General features: G+C 48.4%; 3 protein-coding genes across 3 annotated transcripts in view; 1 reads left to right on the plus strand and 2 right to left on the minus strand.

The window, feature by feature from the left end:
- The window catches only part of LOC140700339 (olfactory receptor 6C2-like), a 105,878-nt gene that overhangs the window by 88,283 nt on the left and 4,617 nt on the right, over nt 1-12,978 (minus strand). The window lies entirely within an intron of this gene.
- LOC102533739 (olfactory receptor 6C2-like) overlaps nt 1-12,978 on the minus strand; it is a 92,054-nt gene that overhangs the window by 74,436 nt on the left and 4,640 nt on the right. The window lies entirely within an intron of this gene.
- LOC140700376 (olfactory receptor 10P1) lies at nt 7,202-8,220 on the plus strand. Its single transcript, XM_072973886.1, has one exon. The coding sequence runs from the start codon at nt 7,206-7,208 to the stop codon at nt 8,142-8,144; it is 939 nt and encodes a 312-aa protein (XP_072829987.1). The 5' UTR covers nt 7,202-7,205; the 3' UTR covers nt 8,145-8,220.

Below are 12,978 nucleotides of genomic sequence, written 5' to 3' on the forward strand. Positions count from 1 at the left end.
GGTTAGGAGTGTTACACAGACGCTTCTTAGGGAAACCTAGGATGCTGTGGTCTATCAAATTCCTCCACAACTTCCTGCACCTGAAGCCCCTTGACTGCCCCTCTGACCTTGCCAATCATATGGTAACTGCATCTGACAGTTAAGTGGAGCCACCTGGCCTTACTACTTCAGGCCCCATCATTCCTGTGAATACTAACAAGCCCGTCTCCATGACTATCTGTCCTGTCAGCATCTCCGGTTAAGTGAGAGCCATCACTGAACATTTTCATAATGCTGGTGTCCCGCTCCACAACACACTTCTCCTGGCCTAGGTGACAGATGCATCCTCAGGCCCTCCTATGGAACAATCTTCTAGGAGGTCCTACATTCTTGCCTCATATATTCATTCCATCTTTCCCACCTCCCTCAGCCTTTTTATTCCTTCCTTTACCACCTTCCAGAGCAACTCACGTACTTCCGTGTCACTGAGTGTTGGACGTCACTTTTTCACGCACTAGGAGTCCCCCCAGCAGTGGTGAAATCCTTGCTAGGGTGTTAAATCTGACACCCTGAGAACGTGTTCCCAAGTCAGTGAATTCTTGCTCAGCCAGTCGTACATTCTGGGGCCCTGATCAAAAGCCAATCCCTCGAACACGTCTCTGACTCGAGCCAGTCAAGCTAGCCCATTTCCCTCATTCCTTCAGTGTACAGGATCTTTCCTCCTTTACCAAGCCCAGCATGTACTCAGCTGGATTATGCTGGGTTTAACCCTAGTCATCAGCCCGGCATCTCAGAGAGGAGCTGGGGACAGCTCCTGAGGGAAGCACCTGGTTCCTTGTGGGGAAGAGGCCTCCTAAGCATCCTCCAGCAGCTCTTAGTGAGGAAGGGAGGCCACCTCTGCAAATCCAAGGTGTTCGTAACAAGCTGATAAGTTAAAATTCTCAAGAGCATCCATCCAGATATGCCTTTTCCATGTCTCCACCATCAGGATCCTGAGCTTCCTAATAGGCCTGCCTGGCTAAGCATTCAAATGCCTCTGGAGCTCTGTGCCTCTAACAAGTAGATGAACATGCCACTCATCTATGTCTGTCCTCCCACTACAGAGATAATGGCCTCTCTGTAACCCACCGCAGAGGTAGGCCCCCGGCTCTCATACCTACCCAGGAACTGACTGGTAATAGCGCTTAGACTCTCGTCCCTCCTCGAGGCATCAATACAACTTAGCATCAACCAGTCAACTCTACTGTCTTTCTGGGCATTTTTCCTCTGTATTTTTCTAATGCCTGCAACATCACATCTGCCACTGTGTTCCTCTCCACTGGGACATTTCTCCAGATCAACACAAGGGAATCTCAATTAGAAAATGAGCCACCACACTACACACAAGGTAACACCAGCCCACACCTGAAGGATTTTGAAGTCTGCAGTGAGCTGAAACTATCGAGAGCAACAACTGAAACTCAACTCAGCAACTAAACAACTAACTAAACATCTGAAACTAAATTCCTGACTCAGCGGACTTGTGCTATCGACCACCAGCCTTACACAACAAAATGCATGGCCATTTCTGTGTACAAATACTATTTACCTCAGTCTCTACGGTTTGTCTACATATGACATTAAACCTGCATTCAGAAATTACGAGACACGTAAAAAAGCCAGAAGAAACAACCCATTAATAAAACATAAAGTTTTAGACCAGACTCAGAAATGACACATGTATCAGAATTATCCTACAGGGACTATAAAATAATTATGAGGCCAATGTTAAAATATCTAATGAACAAGGCAGATAACATAAAGAATCAGCTGGGGAACTTTAACAGAACATTTTTTAAAGTAAAATAGAATGGTAGAACTAGAAAACACAGCAACAGAAATAAAGAATTTCTGTAGTGAGCTCATACACCTACTGGACAGAGTCCAGGAAAGAATCAATGAAATTGAAGAAAGGTCAACAGAAATTATCCAAATTAAGAGCAAAGAGGAAAACGTGTGAGAAAAAAGCAGACTATTTTAGAGCAATGAGACAGTATCAAACATTCAAAAATATGTGCAGTCACATGCTAGGCCACAAAACAAGTGAGGGTTACAGATCAGGAGATAACTGCCATTGAAAAGATAGTCTGTTGCTCACAGTTCCCAAGAGGAGGGGGCATGCCACACCACACGGAGCCACATGAAGAAATACCACAGTCAGTCAGGAGGCAGAGGGAGCTAGGGGATGATGTGGGCAGGAGACTTTTTTGTGCTTTTCATGGGAAGGACTGGGTGAGGCAGGGTAGGCAGGTTTAGGATTAGCTAATCTGAATAATTTCAGTGGGCTCTGGGTTTAGGGGCTGTCTCTGGTTGTCTGGTACCTGGCTTTGGGATGATTAGGGCAGGAGGATACTGGCCCAGACTATCAGAACTCGGTAAAGGTGGTGGCTCTGGGTATGGACTCTGGATTGCTTCGTCTGCATATAGAAGGCATGCTTGCAGGTAAGTCATTTGTTACCTCTAGGAATTAGCTGACTCTGGGAGGGTCAGTCTACCCAGGGTTAGTAAGATTCTACATGTCAAAACATCAGAATAAAAAGACACGCTTAAACACAGGGACCAAATCACTAGGGTTCTATAGATCAAGTGAAGGAGTCTGCAGTTTATTCTACCTACAATGAGAATCTATTGAGCTATTGGAGGGTTTAAAGAAGACTGACATCATCTGACTTACACTTCGAGAAAAATCACATGAGCTAGATGGAGACAAGATATGGAACAAGAATGACTCTGATGAAGGACAATTTGCTGGACTGGGAATTTAGCAATAAAGGTGAGAGGTGGTTGCCTGGGATTCAATTGTTGATGCAGAACTAACAGGACTTGCTGAGAAACTGCATATGGAATATTTAGAAAATAAATGAATTTAAATGGACAGCCAGATTTTTGATCTGAGCAACTGGGTGGTAACAGGGCCCTTACTGCTGATGAGGACGTTTGGGAGAAGAACAAGAGAGCTGTTTGAGACAAAGTAAGTATGAGATACCTCTAAGACATCCAAGGGGCGATACTTAACTCTATATATGAGAGGCCAGGGCCAAAGATGTATATTTGGGAGTCACAGAAGTTAAAAAGGAAAGTGTTTCAAGGATGAGAGGGGATCAAATATTTCAAATGCTGCTGAGAGACTGAGTAAGATAAAGACTGAAAATTATCCATTGGACTTGGTAACATGAGGGCTGTTGGTGACCTTGATAAGAAAGAGTCAGTGTTGATGTAGGGACAACTGGAGAAAATGAGAGGTAAAAAGTAGAGACAGCACGTGTCAACCAGAAGATACCAGGAGCTGAGGGGAAGGCCCAGGCTATCCCAGGTAGCACCTCTGTCCTACTCCCAAATTCCACCACCCTCCCCAGACTAAAGCCATTCAGAAGGCTAACTCTCTGTAAAGAACCCCACTAAGCACATCTGCAGGAGCATGAGATACCTGGAGATTGATGGGAACCCTGAAACCCCCGCCATGAGCCCATGCGTAACCAGACAGGCAGTGTCTTCCCTGGAAACACTTTTCATCAAAAGCAAACCAGGCATGGAAATCAATGTGAATTAACCACATCTCACTGTCATTAACTTCTAGAATTTTCCAGAAGCCTCTACACTTAAAAGGGAGCCAAGATTTCACACAGAGAAATGAATTACCCATGGTGAGATTCTAGACATAAGGGAGGAGGACTCTCAAATCTCCTGCCATTTGTGACCAAGGAGACCCTACAATGAGTGAGGCAGCAAACGTTGGCAGGAGAGGGAGAAAGGTAAAAGGAAAGGGAGAAGGACACAGGTCGGCCAGGAAAAAATGAGCGCAAGGAAAGGGAAGGGGACACAGCAGTCACGGGGGACCCCAACAGAGTCACCAGCCCATGACACACCTCAGCACAGAGATACTCAGGGAACCCCCAAGAGTCAGGGCCTCCTAGGCCCCCAGAGGGTGAGTTACAGCAGCAGCTGGAGAATAACTGTGGGCACCACCGGGGCTGAGTCTCCCAGAGGAGGAGGGAATCGGCAGAGCCCGAACCTGCGCCCTTCAGGCCCCACCCTGGCTGGGTGGCCATTTCCATCGGCCCCAGGTAAGCGGCCCACACAGTGCTGGGCAGCCTTGGGCCGTCCAGGGACAGGAGTGGAAAAGGAACAGTGGGTATATCAGGGCCCACTTAGGGCCTACAACCTCTCTCTCTGGGCTGGAAGCCAATAACGGCACCTGGTCATGGGAGAAGAGTCCAGGGAAGGGTTCCCAAATCCCTACGACTGCATTTGCAAAGATGTGATTCAGATGCCACCAGCCTGGCTGGACAGGGAGAAGGGATGAGGAGGAGACGGGGAGCCTTGGACAATTTCTCCCAGATAAAACTGCACACAATACAGCAAGTGTATATATGTTCAGACCATGCAAACCTGGGTATGACATGAGCGAGCGGCCGTGCTGTGGGATCAGCCGTCCTGTGTGATAAGTGTGGCGATGATGTGATATGCAGGTGTGAAGTGGGTCTAGTAGGGTGGGGTGTGTGTGGTGACGTGGTCGGGGTGAGGCAGTGGATAGTGAGTGCCGGTCTGCGGGATGACAAGTGGTATGTACATCAGCTAGGCATTCATAGCCTCCATCCTGCCTATGGTCAGTGTCTGATGAAAACTTAGGACAGTCTTTTCAGGTTCCTGTTAATGGTCCTCATCTCAGAGCCCACAGATAGAGCTGGCTGTTTCCCCCTTTGCTGTTCCATATAGTCCCCAACACACACACACACACACACACACACTCCCCCATGCACAGCTCCCGTTAATACTTCAGAGAAAACCACGAAATTTGAAAGAACGATGATGAGTTGTCTGGCTGTGCTCCCCAAGATCTCCCTGACTTAATAAAGGCTGTCCTCCCCCCATTTCCCACATCCCCCAGCAGGCTCCAGAACCCCAGCTCCCTCACCCACAAGATGACGAATCTCCCCCTCAAGGGCCGCTTCCTATTCCTGCGCCCCTTAGGAGCCTCAGCCCCTGCATTCAGGGCTCTCCGAGCGACCAGCAGCACAGCTAGCCAGCCACAACTTCGTCCGCTCACCCTCTGCCCACCTGGCCATTTATCCACAAGTTACCTGTTGTTCCATTGATATACCCATTAACTGACCAGTTTATCCATCTCCCTGTCTCATTAAGACTTATTGAAAGCATACTTGGAGATGGAGGAGGGTCTGCATTAAAAAGGGTCACGGGAAGGGAGAAATGGGGAGTTGCTGTTTAACTGGCATAGAGTTGTACTCATTTTTCAATAGGGAAAAAGTTCTGGAGATGTGTTACACAACAAGGTGAAGGTGCTAACACCACCAAACTACATGTGAAGAAATGGCTAGGATGATCAATTTCACCACGTGTATTTTTTACCACAACAAAAAATAAATTTTATTTTAAAGAGAGCCTCAGCCCCTCTCTATGACCCAGAAGGGCTCCCTGTCTCTCTGCGAGACTGAAAAGGATACCTGGGGCCTCAGGGCCAGTGTCTCTCTGAACATCGTCCCAACTCTGCCAGGATGCGTCGGAGGTAAAGGGAAGCTGAAGAGGGAAACTAACGGAGGCAGAGTGGAAACAGGGGTGATGGGAGCTGAGGAACAGAGAAGGGAAGAGTCGACGACCCAGGAGAAACCTCTCTGTCCACCCTCACAGACGGCATCTTGGGCAGAACGTACCTAGGGGACAGAGGAGAAAGGCTCTCACAGTGCGGCAAAGATGAGGTGGCCGAGGAGGCCCAGGGCAGGCTGAAGAGGAGCCGCAGCTTTACTCGGGGAAGGAGAGGCGGCTGGGTTGCCACTAGCGTCCACTTGCAAGAAAGCCAAAAACACACAGCACGTGGCAAGACCCATTAAAAAGTCCATGCCCTTAGCCACTTATTCCCTGGGGCAGAACTTCCAGGAGTGGGATAAGTTAACAGAAGCAAAATGAGGCATTTACAAAGACACTGTTTGCACCATTATCTAAAATAGCAAAGAAAGAAAAAAGAAAGAAAGAAGAATCCAAGTTGCCCTGCAGGATCTTACAGTGGAGACTCTGCACCCAGGCACAAGTAATGTCTCGTGAGAGCATGCAGGAAGATGCTTTCTTTAAATACTGGGAGGGCTGTCTGGTGCAAAAGGGCTTAGACATTCTATAAAAGACTAAGAATTTAGCCAAGATCTATATAACGAAGACTCTTCCTACAGGCAGAGGAGGCCAAAGCTAAAGGGGGCTACCTCAGTAGATGGTGAGTTCCTGTCCCTGCAGATGTTCAAACAGACACGACAGCAACCTTCTAAGATGTTGCAGATAAGATTGGAGCATTGTCATGCTGAACTGTATGATCTTTAAGGTCACTTTTAATCCTGAATTGTCCTGAGTAGTTATTTCTAACCATGAGGAGCAGAGAAGCTGCGATGGGGTAGGTAGACCTTGAGTTGAGCTTGAAGGAGGAGTGGGATTTTAAGAGAATGCACAGTAACATGCCCTGTCGGGGGCAGTCTCTAGGGAATGCATGGAGACCTGGGAGAACAGGGTGCGGACAGCTGGTACAGCTGATCACAGGGCCCAGCTAAGAGGAGAGCAAAGGACAACGTGCAACATGGCCAGTCTCTGCCCAACTCCGCTCACAGGGCAGGTGACAGAACCTGATAACCTACTAAAAGAGTCTGTAGAATCCCAAAGTGTGATACAACTGGGCAGTATTATCACACACAGTCACAACATAGCGTGGCATTCGAAATCCACAGCCCACTGCAGTGATCACTAGAGATAGGCTTGGGACAGTCCCTGGCTCAGTCCACAGCAGAGGTTTCTGGATAGTTTCTTCCAGGCTGGGGTTTCTGTCCCAGGAGTACAAAGGGGGTGGGACATGGCAGCTGCTCCATCCCTGCTCTGGAGAAAGATCCTAAGTACACACGGGAGTCGGGCCCTGCACACAGGACCCAGAGCACAGGGAACAGTGGGAAATTCATGGAACTTGGAGTCAAGAAACCTAGATTCAAGTCATGCCTGCCACACCCTGCCTATTACCTCCAGCAAATTATTTAACCCCTCAGAGACCCATGGTCTCATCCATAAAGTGGGGGACCCTAACTGTCTCCGTTGATTCTAGAGGGACTATATGAAAAGTGCTTTACTAAGTTACAGAAATGCTGATTGTTCCTCTATAAACTTCTCTTTATTGGCTGTGCCACAGGTCCTAGCCTGAAGTGATGGCTAATGCGAATCAGACTCTGCCTGAATTCCTCCTTCTGGGATTCTCTGACCTCAAGGCCCTGCAGGGCCCCCTTTTCTGGGTGGTGCTTCTGGTCTACCTGGTCACCTTGCTGGGCAACTTCCTGATCATCCTTCTCACACAGGTCAGCCCCGCCCTGTGCTCACCCATGTACTTCTTCCTGCGCCACCTATCCATGGTGGAGGTCCTCTACATCACCGACATTGTGCCCAGGACCCTGGCTGACCTGGCCTCCCCGCACCCCCGGGCCATCTCCTTCTGGGGCTGTGCAGCCCAGATGTACAACTTCATCGTCCTGGGCATCTCAGAGTGCTGCCTGCTCACAGCCATGGCCTATGACCGCTACGTCGCCATCTGCCGGCCCCTGCACTACTCCACCCTCATGAGCCAGCAGGCCTGCGTGGCCATGGTGGGCATCTCCTGGCTCATGGGCATCATCACGGCCACCACGCACTCATCCCTCATCTTCACCCTGCCTTTCCCCAGCCGCCCAATCATCCCACACTTCCTCTGCGACATCCTGCCAGTACTGAGGTTGGCCAGTGCTGGGAAGCACAGGAGTGAGATCTCTGTGATGACAGCCACCGTGGTCTTCATCATGGTCCCCTTCTCTCTGATTGTCACCTCTTATGCCCGCATCCTGGGTGCCATCCTGGCAATGGCCTCCACCCAGAGCCGCCGCAAGCTCTTCTCCACCTGTTCCTCCCACCTGCTCGTGGTCTCCCTCTTCTTTGGAACGGCCAGCATCACTTACATCCGGCCCCGGGAAGGCTCCTCTGTCACCACAGACCGCATCCTCAGCCTCTTCTACACAATCATCACACCCATGCTCAACCTCATCATCTACACCCTTCGGAACAAGGAGGTGACAAGGGCCCTGCGGCACGTGGTGAAGAGGCAGGTCCCCTCACCCTGAAGGGACTCAGGGGTTGTCTGCTGACTCACTGCCTGCTCCTCCTCTCAGCCTTCAGGTGCTGGACTTAAACCCTAGCCTAACAGAAACCATGCAGCACCTCAAAGAGATGAGGCCTCCTTGCAGAAAGTGTTGGAGTTAAAACAGAGATAAATGTGTATCTTATCTCCTCTCCCACACTCCAGCCTCACTATCAGAGCATGAGTTATTAGACCAGGGGAGAATGGAAGGGAATACTGCCTAGGGGGAAGAGTATTTAACATCTTCTGGATAATTCCGGATCCCTGAGCAAGCTGATTGCCATGGTATACCAGCAGTCAGAGGTCCATGTCAGTCATGAAGGCAGATGTCTATGAACTTGACATCCAACTCAGTGACCCCCTCCAAGAACCCTTGGCGGAGTTTACCTGGCCCTTTGATCTAGTTTTCTCCCAGAAACACACTGCAGTCTTAGGCCCTGATGCCTTTTAGAAGAGAGGGAACTGCTACCTCCTTGAGACATTCCACATGAATATTCTTCCCTGCCTTTCCCCATCCTTGATTTCTGACCTCATCCTTAACTGGTGATAACATGTCCAACTGGACAAGAGCATCTCCCTGGCTTCCCTGTCCTTCTCCAACATGCATCATCAGCCGGATCCCGTGCATTCTTAGACTAGACTGAGGTCGTCCTGGATAGGAACCAGAGAGTGGACACTTAACAGTCACTGTGGCCACCCAGCATTTGACCCTCCTTCTATGTTAAGAGAATTTTCCACTTTACAAGTCCGCTGGGGAGAAAAAATCACCTCCCTCTGTGAGCTGAGAACATTTCCAAACCCCACGTATGGGAGCTGGTACCACCAACTGGATGCACCGCTGCCTGACCTTGAGTAGCCCGGGCCCACAAGAGGCAGAGAGCAGCGCTCTCGCTCTCGCTCTCTCCCTGTCTCTCTGGCAATAGCAAAGAAGGCTGCAGCAGCAGCAAGTTTCTGGCATACAAGTGCCATCTGGTCCCTAGTGGCAGCACCAGTGGTTTCCTCCACTGACCAGTTCATGTTTGGGAGTTACTCCTGGAAGCTTAGCCTCTGACATGGTCCTCAACCCTCCCAACACTATATTTTGCTAATAAATTACTTCTCAGTTTCCAGACAGCTTGCTTCTGTTGCCGTCAAGAATTCTGACTGATACCATCAGCTGAGCGGCTGGAGGCAGCAGAGGGAAAACCTTAACCCTGGTTTCCTAGGAATGAAACGTCTAGCCCCCGCTTAGAGAAAACAGCTCAAAGGAACTTGGGTCAGAGAACATCCTCAGACAGACACAGAGTCAAGGAACCAAGAGCTATACAGCTCTCCTAATCTTCAGAACAAAACTGAGAAGGTCCTTCCCTCATGGGGCTCCTAATCTAATGGGGGTGGCCATGGAGAGAATAGAGTGAAAACAAGCAAACCAGCAGAAACATGTAATGAGTAACTACAAAATGTGCAATCATGCAGTAGAAGGTTAATGGTCGATTACAGTTCGCAGGTGTTTCTGGAGGGCTTCCTGGAAGAAGTGACTCAGTGCAGTACTTCCAACCTTCCTCCCATCATGGCACACATAGGAAGTGCTGAGATTTGAGTGACACACCAGGGTAAACAGAAGGGGATTTGAAGGCATCTAGACAGGAATTCATGGAAAAAATTCATTGCACTTCTTATAATACAATCATAAGAGAAAAAAAGTATACAGTACTGTGGAAGTTTTTAAATACTGGTTTTACATAAAAGTTACAAATAAAAATTTAAATTTTTATAAGAAACTTGAGCTTGCTTCTGCAAACATAATTTTTATATTATACTAGGTTTTGTGTTTAAAAATTGACACAGTAAACACTTCCTGATCAAGATTTTTTAAGTATTGATTTCTTAAAATAACTATGGTCATTGTTAATGAAAATTACTCACAGAAATGGGTGATAAAAAATGTAAAACCTTTTACAAAGTCATTCGAAATTTTGCAATAGTTGAAACTATACATAAATATATATTTATATTTACTAGATCTTCCTTTTCTTTCATGGGCAAAGGTAGTGTTGAAAATTCTTGTTAATAATGAAAAAGAATTTCATATCCAATCATACTTTTTCACGTCAAGTGCCTCGGTGCAGCACTGCTGGAGCGCTAACATGCAGAACACGGGGCCGGCTTAGACACCGCCACAGGGCACGTGAGCAGGCAGCAGACAAGATTCAGGTCCACTACGGAGAGCTGAACTCTCAGGACGCCCCTCGGACTCCCCACCCTCCGACCCCCGCAGGCCACACGCTGGGCTGTGCACTGTGCTCCTCAGGCACGTGGAAGCCCACCTCCTCCACAGCTCCACAGGCCCCTCGCCCACAGAGGGTAAGGGGACAGCGGGGAGCTGGCCCCAGGAGAAGACGTGAAGGCTTCAGAGCACTTCATGGGCTACCGCCTCCTACCGAGGCCAAGCAGTGGCTACGGCTCGTTTTTCTCAGCGACCTCAGGAAACTCAGTTTATTGCCAAACCCCACTCCTTTTGGGCTTCCCCATGAGGGTCCCAGGCAAGGCTGTTTATGACCAGATGCAGTGGGCCTGGGAGCTCCATCCTTTCCAAGAGTCCACACGTGCAGAAACCAAGGCCTGAGAGGATCACTCCAATCCGTGTGGTCCCCCAGCGTGCCACGATGCACCCACTGGAATGCTCAAGTTCAATAACTCACTCAGAAAATACTACGTCAGGCTGTGTGCCAGGGATCTGGGGCAAAGGGGAATAAAACACAACCAAACGGGACAGACAGACCAACTAACAGTCGACTGCAGTCTCACAATTTTATATGAGACATGTGCCAAACACAGCAGCAAGACAGGACGGTGAGGAGCACAAGGGAAAGGTCCTAATCCAGCCTGAGAGGATGGAGCAGGCTTCATGGAGGAGGAGATATCTTAGCTGAAGTCTGGATAACGGGGAGGAGTTATCCAGGGAAAGAAGTAAGAAAGGGAATAGAATGTGCAACGGTGCATCAGTGACAAGGAGCATGGCACACACTCCAGGAACCGCAGGGCGATTATTGCAGTTACGAGTGTGTGTGTGTGTGTGTGTGTGTGTGTGTGTGTGTGTGTGTGTGTGTGTGTGTGTGTGGTGGGCAACGGGGAACTGACAAGAGAGGAGGGAAATGTAAGCAGTGCCCAAATCTGCTGGGGTCTGAAGAGGCCCAGTGAACCTCACAGCTCGCCCTTTTGGGTTCTCTGCCAACGAGGAGAATACACTGGAGTTAGGGAGAGAGCACAAGGTCAGCTTTATTACCAGGCAGGCTGAGCTGGGGGAGACGGCTTGAACCCAAGGTCAAAATGAGCTTCCTACTCCCCACATTTACCACCACCCCCAGTTACAGGCAGGGGTTCTGTACAAACTGCTGGTCACCCCAGCGGGCCGGCCCCCAGCTCACCACCTGAAGGAGAAGAGTGTGTGCAGCCTAAGGCAGGCCAGCCCGAGACAAAAGCCAAAGAGGGCTTTCTACAGCATCACCAGGCTGTTCACTCCGCCTCCCCTGAAGAAGTGAGTGAGGGGCTAGAGAGAAAGGCAGGAAGTGTTTCCAGCCCTGTTCCCTTCTGGGATTGGGATAAAAAAAATCCTTTCATCTCATGGAAAACCTAAGGAGCCAGGTAACAGCTGTGCTCCCACCTCCACCCCGTACAGATCACGAAGGATGTGGGGGTCAGTTGAGAATCTGGGGACTCATCCTGAGTGACAAGACCAGATGTGAGGTTTTTTAAAAATCTTTCTAGTGGTGTGAAAAGTAGGTAACAGTGGAAACAGGAAAAAGAGACGCGGAGATCATTAACCAGTTTATCAGCGATGGTGCCCAGTTGCCAACAACAGATTCCAATCTGCTCATCTCAAGCAGAGGGGAATTATTTGAAGGTTGAACAGTACACGGAATCTCCAAGGTGGGGACAGAGAGCCAAGGTCCTCAGTGGTGCAGCAAAGATGACACTCAACAGCCCACGACCCACACCACTAACACGAGGAGCTCGGTTCATATGCCACTGCCCAGTGCACACTGATGGCACTCGGGACAAGACGACCACAGTGGGCCAGTAGGAATTCGAGGCAAAAAGTAACTGATTAGGGCCTGAACAGGAAGCACAGAAGGGCATCTGAGCTAGAATGAACAGCAATAGCAACAGCTAAGATTGTTTGAGAGCATAATACGTACAATACAAACCCCTTGACTTGATTATCTTATTTAACTCCCATAAAAACCCTTTGTGGTAGATGCAGGGATGGATCCCAGACATGTGGGGCCTAAAGCTTATATCCTTTGAGGCGGCCCTATTTAATAAAATAAGACAGAAATACAAATATAAAATTAAGTACAATGTTCATTTAAAGGAAAAAATGTATTACTAAAATTAGAAAATTTCTCAAATTGGCAAATGCCTCGAATGATACAATCCAGGAAAATAATATATTTTTGTTTTCCCTGCTCACCGCTGTAATTCGTTTTTTTCTTATGTTTTTTGCTGTGCACTCTTTGATTGCCTTCCTATTCATAGGACAATGATTTTGTTATACAGTTTCTGCAAAGAGATTAGAGGGATGATTTGTCCTACCCCTTGCATGGTTGATTGAAATGTATTGTTTTAATTGGTGGTTTAGGGGAAAAGTTTTTAACTACACAACTCATTTTGGCAATTTTATGTTAGATTTTAGGATTGTTGTCAAATTTGATCAAACCTGTATCAAATTTCTTTCATATATTAGCTGTAAATTTTCACAATGTTTCAAGTTTTCCTGTACAATGAATTATCTTAAGTAGTCTCTGAACTGACCTCACTCATTAGCCATTTTGCCC

The sequence above is a fragment of the Vicugna pacos genome, chromosome 12 (assembly GCF_048564905.1).
Source record: "Vicugna pacos chromosome 12, VicPac4, whole genome shotgun sequence".
Taxonomy (NCBI): domain Eukaryota; kingdom Metazoa; phylum Chordata; class Mammalia; order Artiodactyla; family Camelidae; genus Vicugna; species Vicugna pacos.